Genomic DNA, 11286 nt, shown 5'->3' with positions numbered 1-11286 from the left:
CCAGCGTTTCCAAATTCAACCACTTTGAGAAGCATGTCGGAGAATTTCCGCGATTGATGAATAATTAAAACATATTTGTTGTAAAGTGGTAGACCGAAAACCGATAACTGATACAAATGGTTTCCAATTAAATCATTCGACGTGGCATGAATAAGGCTCTAAGAATTTGGATCAAACAGTAAACAGCCATGTTATCAGTATGAACCAAAATTAACCCCAGGAATACTGACGATCATGTGCAGATTAAAATTCCCAGTGGAGTAGTAGGAAATCACTTTATTTGTCGTGAGACGGAATTACGAAGAAAATGACTAACATTTCCCAAGAAAGAATTTGCACCCGAAGGCAGAGATATTGTACTTTTTGTTTTAATGTTTTTATTTGTTTAATTTTTTTTATTCGTCATTACATATAAAATTACAACAGTTTACAGCAATTGGTTGAGACAAAAAAAAAAACAGAATGGCGAGGAGACTAAATGAAAACCATTAAGGCCCTAAAGCTTGTGGACTTGTAATTGCACAAGTTAACCGCATATCGTTTGTGTACTTTAAGGTTTCCTGAGCTTGTGTTTCACGAGCAGGTGGATGAACGGCGGTGTTTATTTTGTATTAATTGAGTAAGTTCCTCTCACACACGTTGGAACCCAGTTTAGATAATTCTAACAAATTCATTCTGTCATTTGAAATCCATGATTCTTTACTCTAAAAATTATTGGCTTACAAACCTTACGCAGTTATGTAATTTATACAGAACAGACGATTGCTGTTCTCAGTGTAAACTAGTAGTTTTCCGTTTCGAAAAATGGAAGGTTTGTTGGCATAACAGCTGCAAAAAATCTCCTTAATTGCCCTATGGTAAAGCATGCGCCTTCGATAAGCCCCTGGCCCAAGCCGGCAAAATCGATTTGAGGTGCAGCAGGACAATGAATTTATTTCGTATTTCATAACGATATTTGACTTGAACCAGCTTTCAGCAAAGCTATCCAGGCTAGTTTTTGCTTTAAAAAGCTCTAATTCTTCGAACGAGCGAACGAACTTGAAAGAAGAAAAAAACATAAGCTGCTTGCACGAGATTTTGAGACACGTGTTAGACGTGTAGCGAATCTAGCCAAACAATAATACTCTGACTGTTATTTGCCCTTCTGTGATGAATTTAAAGATCGTAATAATCATTATAAGCCAACCGGCTTAGCGGCATTTAAGACAACCTCGAGCAGCTGCAGTTAGTCCTAGATCAACAAAAACTAAACATTATTAGAATCCTAATCAGAAGAGTGAACAGAGCTGTATAAAGAAATGAGACGTAAATCGTATTTTAGAATCTTTTACTAGTGATTGAGCCATGGAGTTGTTCTTAAGGTCTTGGTAAGTGTAATGGTGAAAGGAATGCTCTGTAAGAAGTCTATATTGCATATTGGAGGCTTTATTGAGGTGAATACTACAAACAAGGGTTGGAACAGTGCAGGCATACAACCAGCCATTAATCTGGCTGTCAGGCAGATTAATAACAGAAGTGACATTCTACCAAACCATACACTTCTAATACACTGGAGGGATACTAAGGTAATCTCATGCAATACTCAGCGAACAGAGTCGTATAGATGTCCTGTTTTGGGTTCAAAATTTAACAAATTAAAACAGTAGTTTTACTTTTTTGGACAAAGGCACAATCGCTCAAAGACACTTAACTCTAAAACCTCCACCTTTCCCCGAACCGCTTCATGCTTCAAGTCTCTCTTATTTTCGTTGCAGTGGATTTTTAAATATTTCTTCTTATTTTGAAGAGTTTTTTTGTCACTTCTCCTTTGAGAATAAAATTTTAGCATAATTTGAAGGGATGATTTGTTTTGTTTTGTTTTGACTAATAATTCTGCAAGCGCGAGCGTGTTAAAAATGTTTCATTCTTGATTAGAAAAGCCTACCCGGACTGATCCCCCCTGAGAAGACGTATTGCAGGCATTGACTTTAAATATCACCGTGACAATCAGGAGTGCTTATCACACAATCCTGCAACACGATTTCACATCTTCCGCTTGAGCGCCTTACCCATGTGAACTCATACTGGTCTGAAAATCATAATAGCACACTCCCTAAATCGAGTTATATAATCAATTGAAGTCTTTGTTGTGATGAGTTCAGGGTTGTCTTCCCTGAAGCAATCGGAATAAAACCGTCTTCAAAGGTTTTCCTTCTTTCAGTGTTCAGATTCTTACGCTATCAAAGCGCTGATCGAGCAGTTGCGAAGACCACCGACAAAAATGGCCCTAATAGGTCCCGGATGTTCAATCTCAGCGGTGCTTGTGGCAGCTGCGTCTCACTTTTGGAACTTGATTCAGGTTAGCAACGAGAGGGATCTGGTAGGGTAGAATTAACGTCTATCGAAGATGCACATTCTTGAAGTGAAACACAAAAGGAATCGTTATTAATCACTGGGGCATAAGAACGGTTCAAGATTTAAGAATGTTGTATGTCTCGAGCGACTGGTGAACGATCCTTTCGAATGATCATTTTGTGGATTTTATAACAATGAGATACAATACCGAAGGAAAAAACTTCTTTATAGCCAATGAGCCATTTAGGGAATTTTCACACTTTCATTGTGGCCAACTGAAAATCATTCCTGATGACAATTGCTGAAAAGGATCTAGTTTTCCAGGAAAGCGTTCGAACGCAAACCAATATAATACATTTCTATCTCAAAGAGAAGTCGGCTCAATTCCCTTGTGTTCCCTTGTGTTCCTTATCCCTTTTTTTTTCCTTAACCTAGTTATTTCTGTTTACTTTTCCGAATTTACATTATTTATCAATGGTCCGTCTCACGACTTTCCTTGCAGGGGATTCTGATGGCATCACTATCTCTTTCATTTTAGATTGGTTTCAGTGCTGGGTCACCGCGCCTTTCGGAGAAAACCCGGTATCCACTTTTCTTCCGAATCAATGCCCCGGAAACGATTCTTAACAAGGCTGTTGTCTCACTGCTGCGCAGATTTGGTTGGAAGCGGATTGCTATTGTCAAACAAGATGAGGATCTCTTCAATGACGTATGATATATATATATACACTACAGATTTATGATAGCCAATACGCGCGTATTAGGATGTTTCTCGGACGCGCCCATCAGGCAAGACGGGGCAAGGCCTGTGTTCAGACAGGAATACTGTGAGAGAAAAATTGGCATATCTTGTTAGCCCAGTATATTCTGAGCAAGATTATTTCTTATAATAAAATTGTGAGGTTTTACAACAACATAAGAAACTAAAAGCATAATGGGCCACGACGAAGCTCGCTAATTCATTTGTTGTTCTTTGGATATTAAGACTCCCTCCTGGTTCATAAAAGACAGACGACTGCAGCTCTCTTGACCTCACCCTCAGTCAATGATGCCATTATGGCAGATTCACCTTCCAAGATTCTCGTTAAGACAGGGGCTGATAAGGATAAGGGTTAAGCTGCTGATTCGAAAGAGATCAAACTCAAAATTAAATTTGGCAGGCTAGTTATTAGACAGTTCACAACATGCTTAACGAAGACAAACCGTTGGTTACGATTTCCATAAAGCAAATTGATATATGTTAAGATGATAACAACCATATCGTAATAGTTTTGATTGTGTCCACTTGTTACTTGATAGGCTCATGAGGATCTTCAGACAATACTGAAAACACAAGGCATCTCTGTGATTTCTACAAACAGCTTTGTCGAGGACCCAGATAATGTCATATCAGATCTAAAGGTAAGAATAGTCAGGCCAATCAAAGACTGTTATATGACTGAAGGCTATCGGTTGATCGATCAATCGTCAGTCTGAGAGGTACTAGTCTCGCTTTTGACATTTCACAAGTATCTCGGGATTGTGAACCGGACGATCCACGAATACCACAGACTGATGACTACACTGAGACATTATTTAATCAACCTTCTCCGACTGCCACGCTTCTTACATTAAAGAGACTGGCACTAACTTCCATAACAGCCTGACTGACCACAATCGAGTGACTAGAAAATCACATTCAACAATCACAATCACTGACTCGCAAACATGCTATTGACTGAGCTTTCTAGTTGTTAACCCGACAGCCAACAGTTAGCAATGAATCGAAAGTGAGCAACATTTCACGGTTATAACAGCTACTATCATCGAGGCAAAACCAGTGAGCAACATTTCACGGTTATAACAGCTACCGATCATCAAGGCAAAACCAGTGACCGGTCACTTTTCACTAACCATACTCATTGCAAGCGACTGACAAACAACTCTTCACTTGGTTCTAATGATGACTTCCGCACCCGCCGGGGTTATCGAAAAAGTCATTCACTGTCGCGAACTCAAAACTTTTCAGGTCTAGCCTGAACCGAAAAATCATGCGATCGACAGTGGTAGAAAATAAAAAAAGAAATCACTTTACAAATTCAATGAAACTGACCCATGTAATAAACTTTTCTGTTACAGGAAAGGAAAGCTCGTATAATCATTAGTATGATGTACGCAGATAAATCCAGGCTCATCATGTGTGCGGTAAGCAAAAAAGTTTCACCACATCCTGATTCTTATACAGCTTCTCAAAACGTACTGACACGATACCACCCATTACACCCCAACTGATCAGTATATATATTCTTAGTACTGTTCTCTATACATTTCCCAAGAGGCTGACAAGGAGATTTTATAAAATGAACGAGAGCTTCTTTAGTTGGTTATCATTTCTTCATTCTCGTGACCTTGAGTGATTCGGGGGTCAGGATAGTGTAGGGAGACATTAAATTATCTATTCAACCTTAGGGGTCAAAAGGTTAACTGCACATCCAACATCAGTTCTACAGTTATAGCCCATGGAGTTTCAAAACGAATCGTGGATTCAAATTGTTTCCTTTGCTGCTCTCTACGTTTGATTTAGCATCCAATTTAATTATTTTACCCTCGCATTTCCTCAATATTATTTCATTATATTTTTGTTTTTTCTGAGTGATCGGCTGTTGCGATTTCTTTGTGATAGTTTCACGATATACAATCACAATGCGTTCTATTTGGAAAGCATTAGGCTACACTAAAAGGACCAATGATAAATCACGCTTCCTAATAATTTTCAACAGGCCTACCGTCACAAACTGTATGGTCCTCACGTGCAATGGCTCTTACCCGGTTGGTACACGAAGGACTGGTGGCGAGTCGCAGATGTGCCAGGCTGCTCAGCTGAGGACATTCGAACCGCGGCAGCAAATTTCCTGGCTGTGGAGGACTTGGTTATGGACGCAGCAACAAATCACACACTAAGTGGACTGGTAAGGATGCCTTTAGCCCCAAATGCGAACAACCGATGTAACCACGAGAAAGAAGCACAGGAGAGACCAGAAGTGAAGAGAGGACTTTTCCCTCGGATATGTCAGTCTAAATCTCGCGTTCCGCTTTTTCATCGAGCGTCTGCCACGCACACTTAGAAGAGGGTCTCAATTGGGTTAACCGAGAGCCGTAAAAAGCCAAAAAAAGTTAGCCGTTAGGCGTAAAAATTGACAAATTTAACCGTTAGTCGCTAAAAAAGTTAAGCTTAAAAAAATTCTGGTGTGAACAATGGAAAGATATTAACTGTTAACGGGAAATATTAATTGGCCAAAATTTTCACCGTTAGCTGTAAATTTATCACCCTATTGAGACCCTCTGAGAAAGTTCCACGTAAGCCTTATGGGAAGGGGGAGATTGTTCATATCTTTTTAAGAGTCACTTAGCTGCGAAGATATTGATAGCGCGGAACACGAATCCCTTAATTTCGAAAGCAAATCTCTTTGCTTTGTACTGGAAATGAGAGGCGTAGTGAGGGATTTGGGTTCTAGTTCAGCCCATCGTAGGATAGTGAGAGATGGAGTGGCTCTATAATGAGTGCATTGGACTCTGGGTTAAATGGCTCAGGCTCATTATGAGGTATCTTTAAACAAGTCTCATAGAAGTCATAGTTCTCTTCCCTTCTTGCACTGTCTTTTTAGACCGCAGAGGAGTTTATGGACATGTACACTGCAGAGCTTAAACACTATCCATACTCCGCCAATGGGTATGCTCCGCTAGGATATGACGCAGCCTGGGTACTAGCCTTGGCACTGAATAAGACGATGACGCACCTGAACAAAAACAACAAGTCTGTTGATAACTTCTCGTATGAAGATGCCGAGTTTGCGCAACTTCTGTCGAGAACGCTTCTTAACATCTCGACCTATGGGATAACTGTGAGTCCGGTTGTGTGAAATATCATCAGAGTTTTCCAGCTAACGCTTGCTTTCATAGTTGACATATTTTTGGAAATAAAAAAAGTCGAAGAAGATAAACCATTAGTGCATCACCAATGAAAAAGTAATGACAACAATGATGATAGTTACGATCAGGATTGTTGAAGAATATGGTAGCGTTACCATTACCACCTCGACTAAAATCATTCACAATGAAAGTTAAAATCATCATATAATATCACGATAACGATAAAGATGATGCTCACGATTTCCATCACGCACACGACACAGAAAACAGGCACAACGGTAACGATCACGATCATGATGAAGAATTTGTTCTTTGAAAGAAAAAAGCAGTTACGTTCACTCTACCCCAAAATAGATCGAATAGATATCTGAAAATCAGGAATAAATACTTTTCATTTATTATACAAGCGCCGAAAGGCAGACGTTAGAAGATCGTGCTTTTCGCGTAGATGTTTTTCTTATCTGTCTACTTGTGTTTGTTTTTCTTGGATCGTTTTCATTTAGGGAGTTATAAACTTCAACAGAAACCAAGAAAGACTCAATAAAATATGTATCGAACAGTTTCAAGGTAACACATGTACAGTAATAATGATGAGAGTGATAACCGGCACGAAGGTGATAATAGCAAACGAAACACTGACTATAAGGAGAATTAAAATTTCGAATAATCCTCAAGGTTATAAAGGTGTGAGTGGAGGAATTAAAAAAAAAATCCAGGTACTCTTGATCTTATCTCCTGTGGCACCGATGTATGATGTAATCGTTTTCAACAGTGCATCGTTTCTTAAACTGATGACGTATAAAAACTACCAGAAACGCTATCAGAGGAATCTCATGACAAACTTTAAACTCAAAATATCGTAAACATCTTTATATAGAAATTTCGATCTGTAATCAAATGAAAATGCAATTAAATTTCATATCGACTTTTTGACAAAAATAACGTAGTAAATTCAAGAATTTTTCGCAGGTGACAAAGAAGTGAGAGTTGGTCACTTTGACCCGGAAAAACACGACCTGAGTAATGGAGAGCTCACCATGATACCTGGACAGAAGTTTATATGGCCAGGTAAATGATAACCTTTATTTCAAACGTCTTTTTTTTTTTAAATGCTTTTTGCCGTTATAGCCTAATTGTTACCTAGTTTGCCTGTTTGATTTTAGTAAACCGCAGACGGGAAGGGTGGGGTAGGAAAGGAAATCATTGTTCCACCCCTTCTTCTAGTCTGTGTGCCACCCCCTTCGTAGAGGGTTTGTCTCTCTCCACACCCTTCCAAAGAATTGAGTGTTCAAGATGGCGTCTATGAATTTACAATTTAAGAATTGCCGTTTATGAGACAATTTTTTCGTTTCATTTGTTTTTTTCCTTTTAATTTTGGTCCAGGATCACGATAAAGACAACCCTCACCCTGTATAATACCGATGTGAGCAAACTGCTGGCTCTGTAAAATAAACTGCTCGGTGACAGGCTCACTTTCACGCGAATACTAATAAATTTTGTTATTTTCAGATGGTAACCCACCAAGAGATAAGGATCTTGTGAATGAGCCGCTAGTAAAGACTAGTCGCAGTTTGTTTTATGTGCTGAGTTGTGTGGCTATGCTGGGCTAAATGTCATCTCTTGGATTTCTTTACGTCAATTGCCACCACAGACATTACAGGTGACGGTAACTGAATTAGCACAGAAATAAACAAGGAAACCTTAAAATTAGCCATTCTGACCAACTGATTAATTACCTAATACCGGATAATGTAATTCTTTAATCCCAGTGACTCAGTCCTTTAATCGCACTGTTTTACTCTTTAGTATCATCAGACAATCATCTCCAAGGCTCAATAACATGATCGTGATCGGCTGCATGCTGGCATATTGCTGTGTGTTTTTGTTTGGGGCTGAGACGTTTGTCGAGTCACTCGACACACAAACTGTGATCTGTAAGGTATGTAGTTGGAGGGACATCTCTCCCTACCCACCCCCCTCCCCCACTCATTTGTCCATTTTTCGTTCTGCTTGTTTAGCTTGATGGAAAATCTGCAAAGAAAGAAAAGCTAATGCACGTTGGATTTGGATTTCTTTTCTCTTCCAGACAAGATGGTGGATTTTTTCTCTTACATTTAGCCTGGCATTTGGCACAATGTTCGTCAAAACATGGAGGGTTTACAAAATTTTCACCAACAAGCATCTTGACAAAGAGGTCAGTCGTTTCCCATCAAAGAGCTTAAGTTACCAGGAAGTAGATTACTTCAGTTAAGAAAACGTCAATCAAAACAGAACTCTTACCTCAATCAATCGAAACAATCTGTCGTCTATTTTCCATCCATTTGGGCTTTCATTGCCAGAATATTTCAAAACCTGATTTCAATTTATTTTACCATTTTACTGCAAATTTCTGCCATTTTGTTCCTGCAGCCGGAATATAACGATCATAGTAGTCAGCAGTCGACAAATAGGTGGATCCTAAAATAACACTTAATAACAGTCTGAGGCCGTAACTTATAAAATCTTCCTGACTTGGGTTGCTTTCTCCCAGAATTTCTCAACTACTTTCTATCAAGACGTTCTTTTTGGACAATTTTCCATATATTGATAAGTTTAATTCATTTGTTTATTGTGTTCACAGTTGAACTTCCTGCGTGATCGTCACTTATTCGGTATTGTTTGTGGACTGGTATATTTAGACGTTGTGTATCTAACAGCATGGGAGCTATCAGATCCTGTTGCCGGAAGTCTGAAACATTTAAGTAAGGTAGGAAGTCTTAACGCGCGTTAAACAAACATGATATATAAATAAATGAATCATTTACTGGAGGAGGACTGTGTTGAAATTTCAAAATAAACAGTTTTCTAGTTTCTGGGTTGAACAAAAAACCTCTTAAAGATTCGTGGTGTTTCGAAAACTGAAAAGGTAGATGCCTGCACTTCAATTAATTGCTTTAAAAAGTTTATGCATTCTTCAATTTATGCAGATCCTTCAAGTTTTGCTTTCTGTCTTTTTCTAAATTAGAACTTTTTTCCCCCCAAAGGAAAGTGACATGACTCGTTAGGAACCCCTCCCCACCATCTAACCACTAGAGGAAATACACAGAACTCTCCTGCTGAACAACGACAAAGTTCCCTTCTGATGTCACTTTCCCAATATTTCATGACACTCGACCCTGCAATTAACCATCGACATACTATCGGCAATTGATTGAGTGGAAATGAGTCGGTTATGAACAATTGATGGTCGTGTGACGGTCGACAATCGGCTGTCGACTGTCGGTCGACTAGCGACCGAATATCGTCTGACTATCAGTCGACTGACAATAAATATGTCCACCGAGGCTTCTTAGACTAGTTTTCCTGACAGAGTTTCACTTTAATGACTAGGAAATATCCCCAGATGGTAACGTGATCACACAGAGACAAGTCCTAATATGCACTTCTGGTAATGAGAATTTATGGTTGAGTCTCTGGGTGATATGGAAAACTTTGTTACTGGCTTTGGGGCTTTTTCTGGCTTGGGAGACAAGACACGTCAGTTTCCCATCACTGAATGACTCCAAATACATCGGTATGAGCGTGTATAATGTCGTGATCATGAGTCTGATAAACGTTCCTTTGTACTATGTTGTCGGAGAGGCTCATATCCAAGCCAGATACGCGCTGATTGCTACAACACTGAACTTCATCTCTACATTTACTCTCCTCGTACTGTTTGTTCCAAAGGTAAGCATAAAGTATGGATCCAATGAGATGGTGTGATGATGCTCTTTAACTACAGGGCCTAAAGGTAATTTCGGACTGAACCAGACCTTTTTTGAGGGAAGGGGGGGGGGGGAAGGGTCTGAAGTGTATTCGACCCAACTAAGAGAAAATAACGGGAAATCATTGTTTCCTCTTGACCCAACACAATTTTGAGAACCGAGGAAAGCCTGTGGACAATGTCGTGCATTGTCATGTTACAACTGCTAATCAGGAGTGTAACAGTATGTAAATAACATGTTCAAAACATTTTGCCTTGGTATCATCCTTTTTGATTGGTGTCGACCAATATGCTCCCCAATTTCCTCCATTAACAGATCGCCAAAATAATGAGACGAGCAACATGTCCAGAGGAGAAACCTGATGTCGTTAGCGGAATATCCACGTGCAATTATTGGGAAAACCAAGGATGTCCCTATTGTAATGTAAAGTGAAAGAGGAATAAAGTCATGATACAGAGAAGCCTCCATTAAAGGAACACCTTAGGACTATAGAAAGTGTCTCCTGAGCAGAAATGTCCCTTCTCAAAAGAGGGATAAATTAACTTCAACTGACATAACTTTCTTTCAGAACAAGTCCTTTTTTTTGTTAAAATTTGGTTTTTGCTTTTGTTTTTCTTTGATTTTTTTCATTGTTGTTGTGAAAGCTGGGAACGTCAAACAACACAATAAAAATTTTCTCTGGCGCTACATAGCACAAATATTTCACCGCGTTGCGGCGGATTTGAACCACCAACGCTATTGCGGCGAAGCAACGCTGTAAACAGATGTCCTCAAAAATATTGTTTTACCTAAACACAGAAATAGGTGATTCAAAAATCAACTCTTTAGTTGCCATGATCAAAAATTTACGGCTCTCAATTTCTGAAGTTCTATTAGTTATGACCAATATGAAGCTCTTCAGCTCTTTGTATATTTTTTTCGCAAAGACATTTTAGAGACAGCTCGTCGTGGAAAAAAAAGGTTTGGACTCTCATTAACATCTTGTGACTTTAAGTTATCTGACAATTTACAATCGACCGATTCATTAATTGACGATATTAAGGCGATGTTCAATTTGCAAGAATACTTGAGAGGGACGGAAAATGAGCCTGCGACTGGCATGTATGACTGATTACCATCGTCAAAATTTGTTACAATTAATGTAGAGTGCTTTCAAAGAAGCTAAATGAATTTACTGCGAAGTCTCTTATCCACAGTCGAAGAGTATATTATTGATTTGTAAAATGGAGAGAGAGAGAAATATGAATTTTCAAATTAATTAAATGAATCCAAGCCATTTCTCTAGCAAAGTTTTCTT

General features: G+C 39.0%; 1 protein-coding gene across 2 annotated transcripts; it reads left to right on the top strand.

Annotated features, from left to right (window-relative positions):
- The first annotated feature begins 1272 nt into the window (after positions 1–1272).
- LOC113680177 (gamma-aminobutyric acid type B receptor subunit 1) lies at positions 1273–10689 on the top strand. Of its 2 annotated transcripts, XM_089189139.1 has the most exons (14): positions 1273–1565; positions 2201–2338; positions 2873–3043; positions 3634–3735; positions 4453–4518; positions 5094–5282; positions 5979–6215; positions 6747–6810; positions 7213–7311; positions 8050–8182; positions 8330–8437; positions 8864–8989; positions 9613–9951; positions 10305–10689. In XM_089189139.1, the coding sequence occupies exons 1-10, from the start codon at positions 1377–1379 to the stop codon at positions 8085–8087; spliced, it is 1293 nt and encodes a 430-aa protein (XP_089045265.1). In that variant the 5' UTR covers positions 1273–1376; the 3' UTR covers positions 8088–8182; positions 8330–8437; positions 8864–8989; positions 9613–9951; positions 10305–10689. The 2 variants fall into 2 exon arrangements, with proteins under 2 accessions (XP_089045265.1, XP_027052981.2); XM_027197180.2 differs by lacking the exons at positions 8330–8437; positions 8864–8989; positions 9613–9951; positions 10305–10689 and adding an exon at positions 7753–7903.
- The last annotated feature ends 597 nt before the right edge of the window (positions 10690–11286 follow it).

The sequence above is a fragment of the Pocillopora damicornis genome, chromosome 12, assembly GCF_964200805.1.
Source record: "Pocillopora damicornis chromosome 12, jaPocDami1.2, whole genome shotgun sequence".
NCBI classification, from domain to species: domain Eukaryota; kingdom Metazoa; phylum Cnidaria; class Anthozoa; order Scleractinia; family Pocilloporidae; genus Pocillopora; species Pocillopora damicornis.
Note: the sequence above shows the minus strand (reverse complement) of the source record. Positions and strands in the feature narration are given on the sequence as shown.

Excerpts from the sequence above, each read along its gene's own strand:
- LOC113680177 (XM_027197180.2), top strand. The coding sequence starts at position 1,377 with ATGGTGAAAGGAATGCTCTGTAAGAAGTCTATATTGCATATTGGAGGC. Across the intron at positions 3,736-4,452 it reads ATGTCATATCAGATCTAAAG|GAAAGGAAAGCTCGTATAAT; the intron begins GTAAGAATAGTC and ends TTTCTGTTACAG. Across the intron at positions 6,216-6,746 it reads TCTCGACCTATGGGATAACT|GGAGTTATAAACTTCAACAG; the intron begins GTGAGTCCGGTT and ends GTTTTCATTTAG.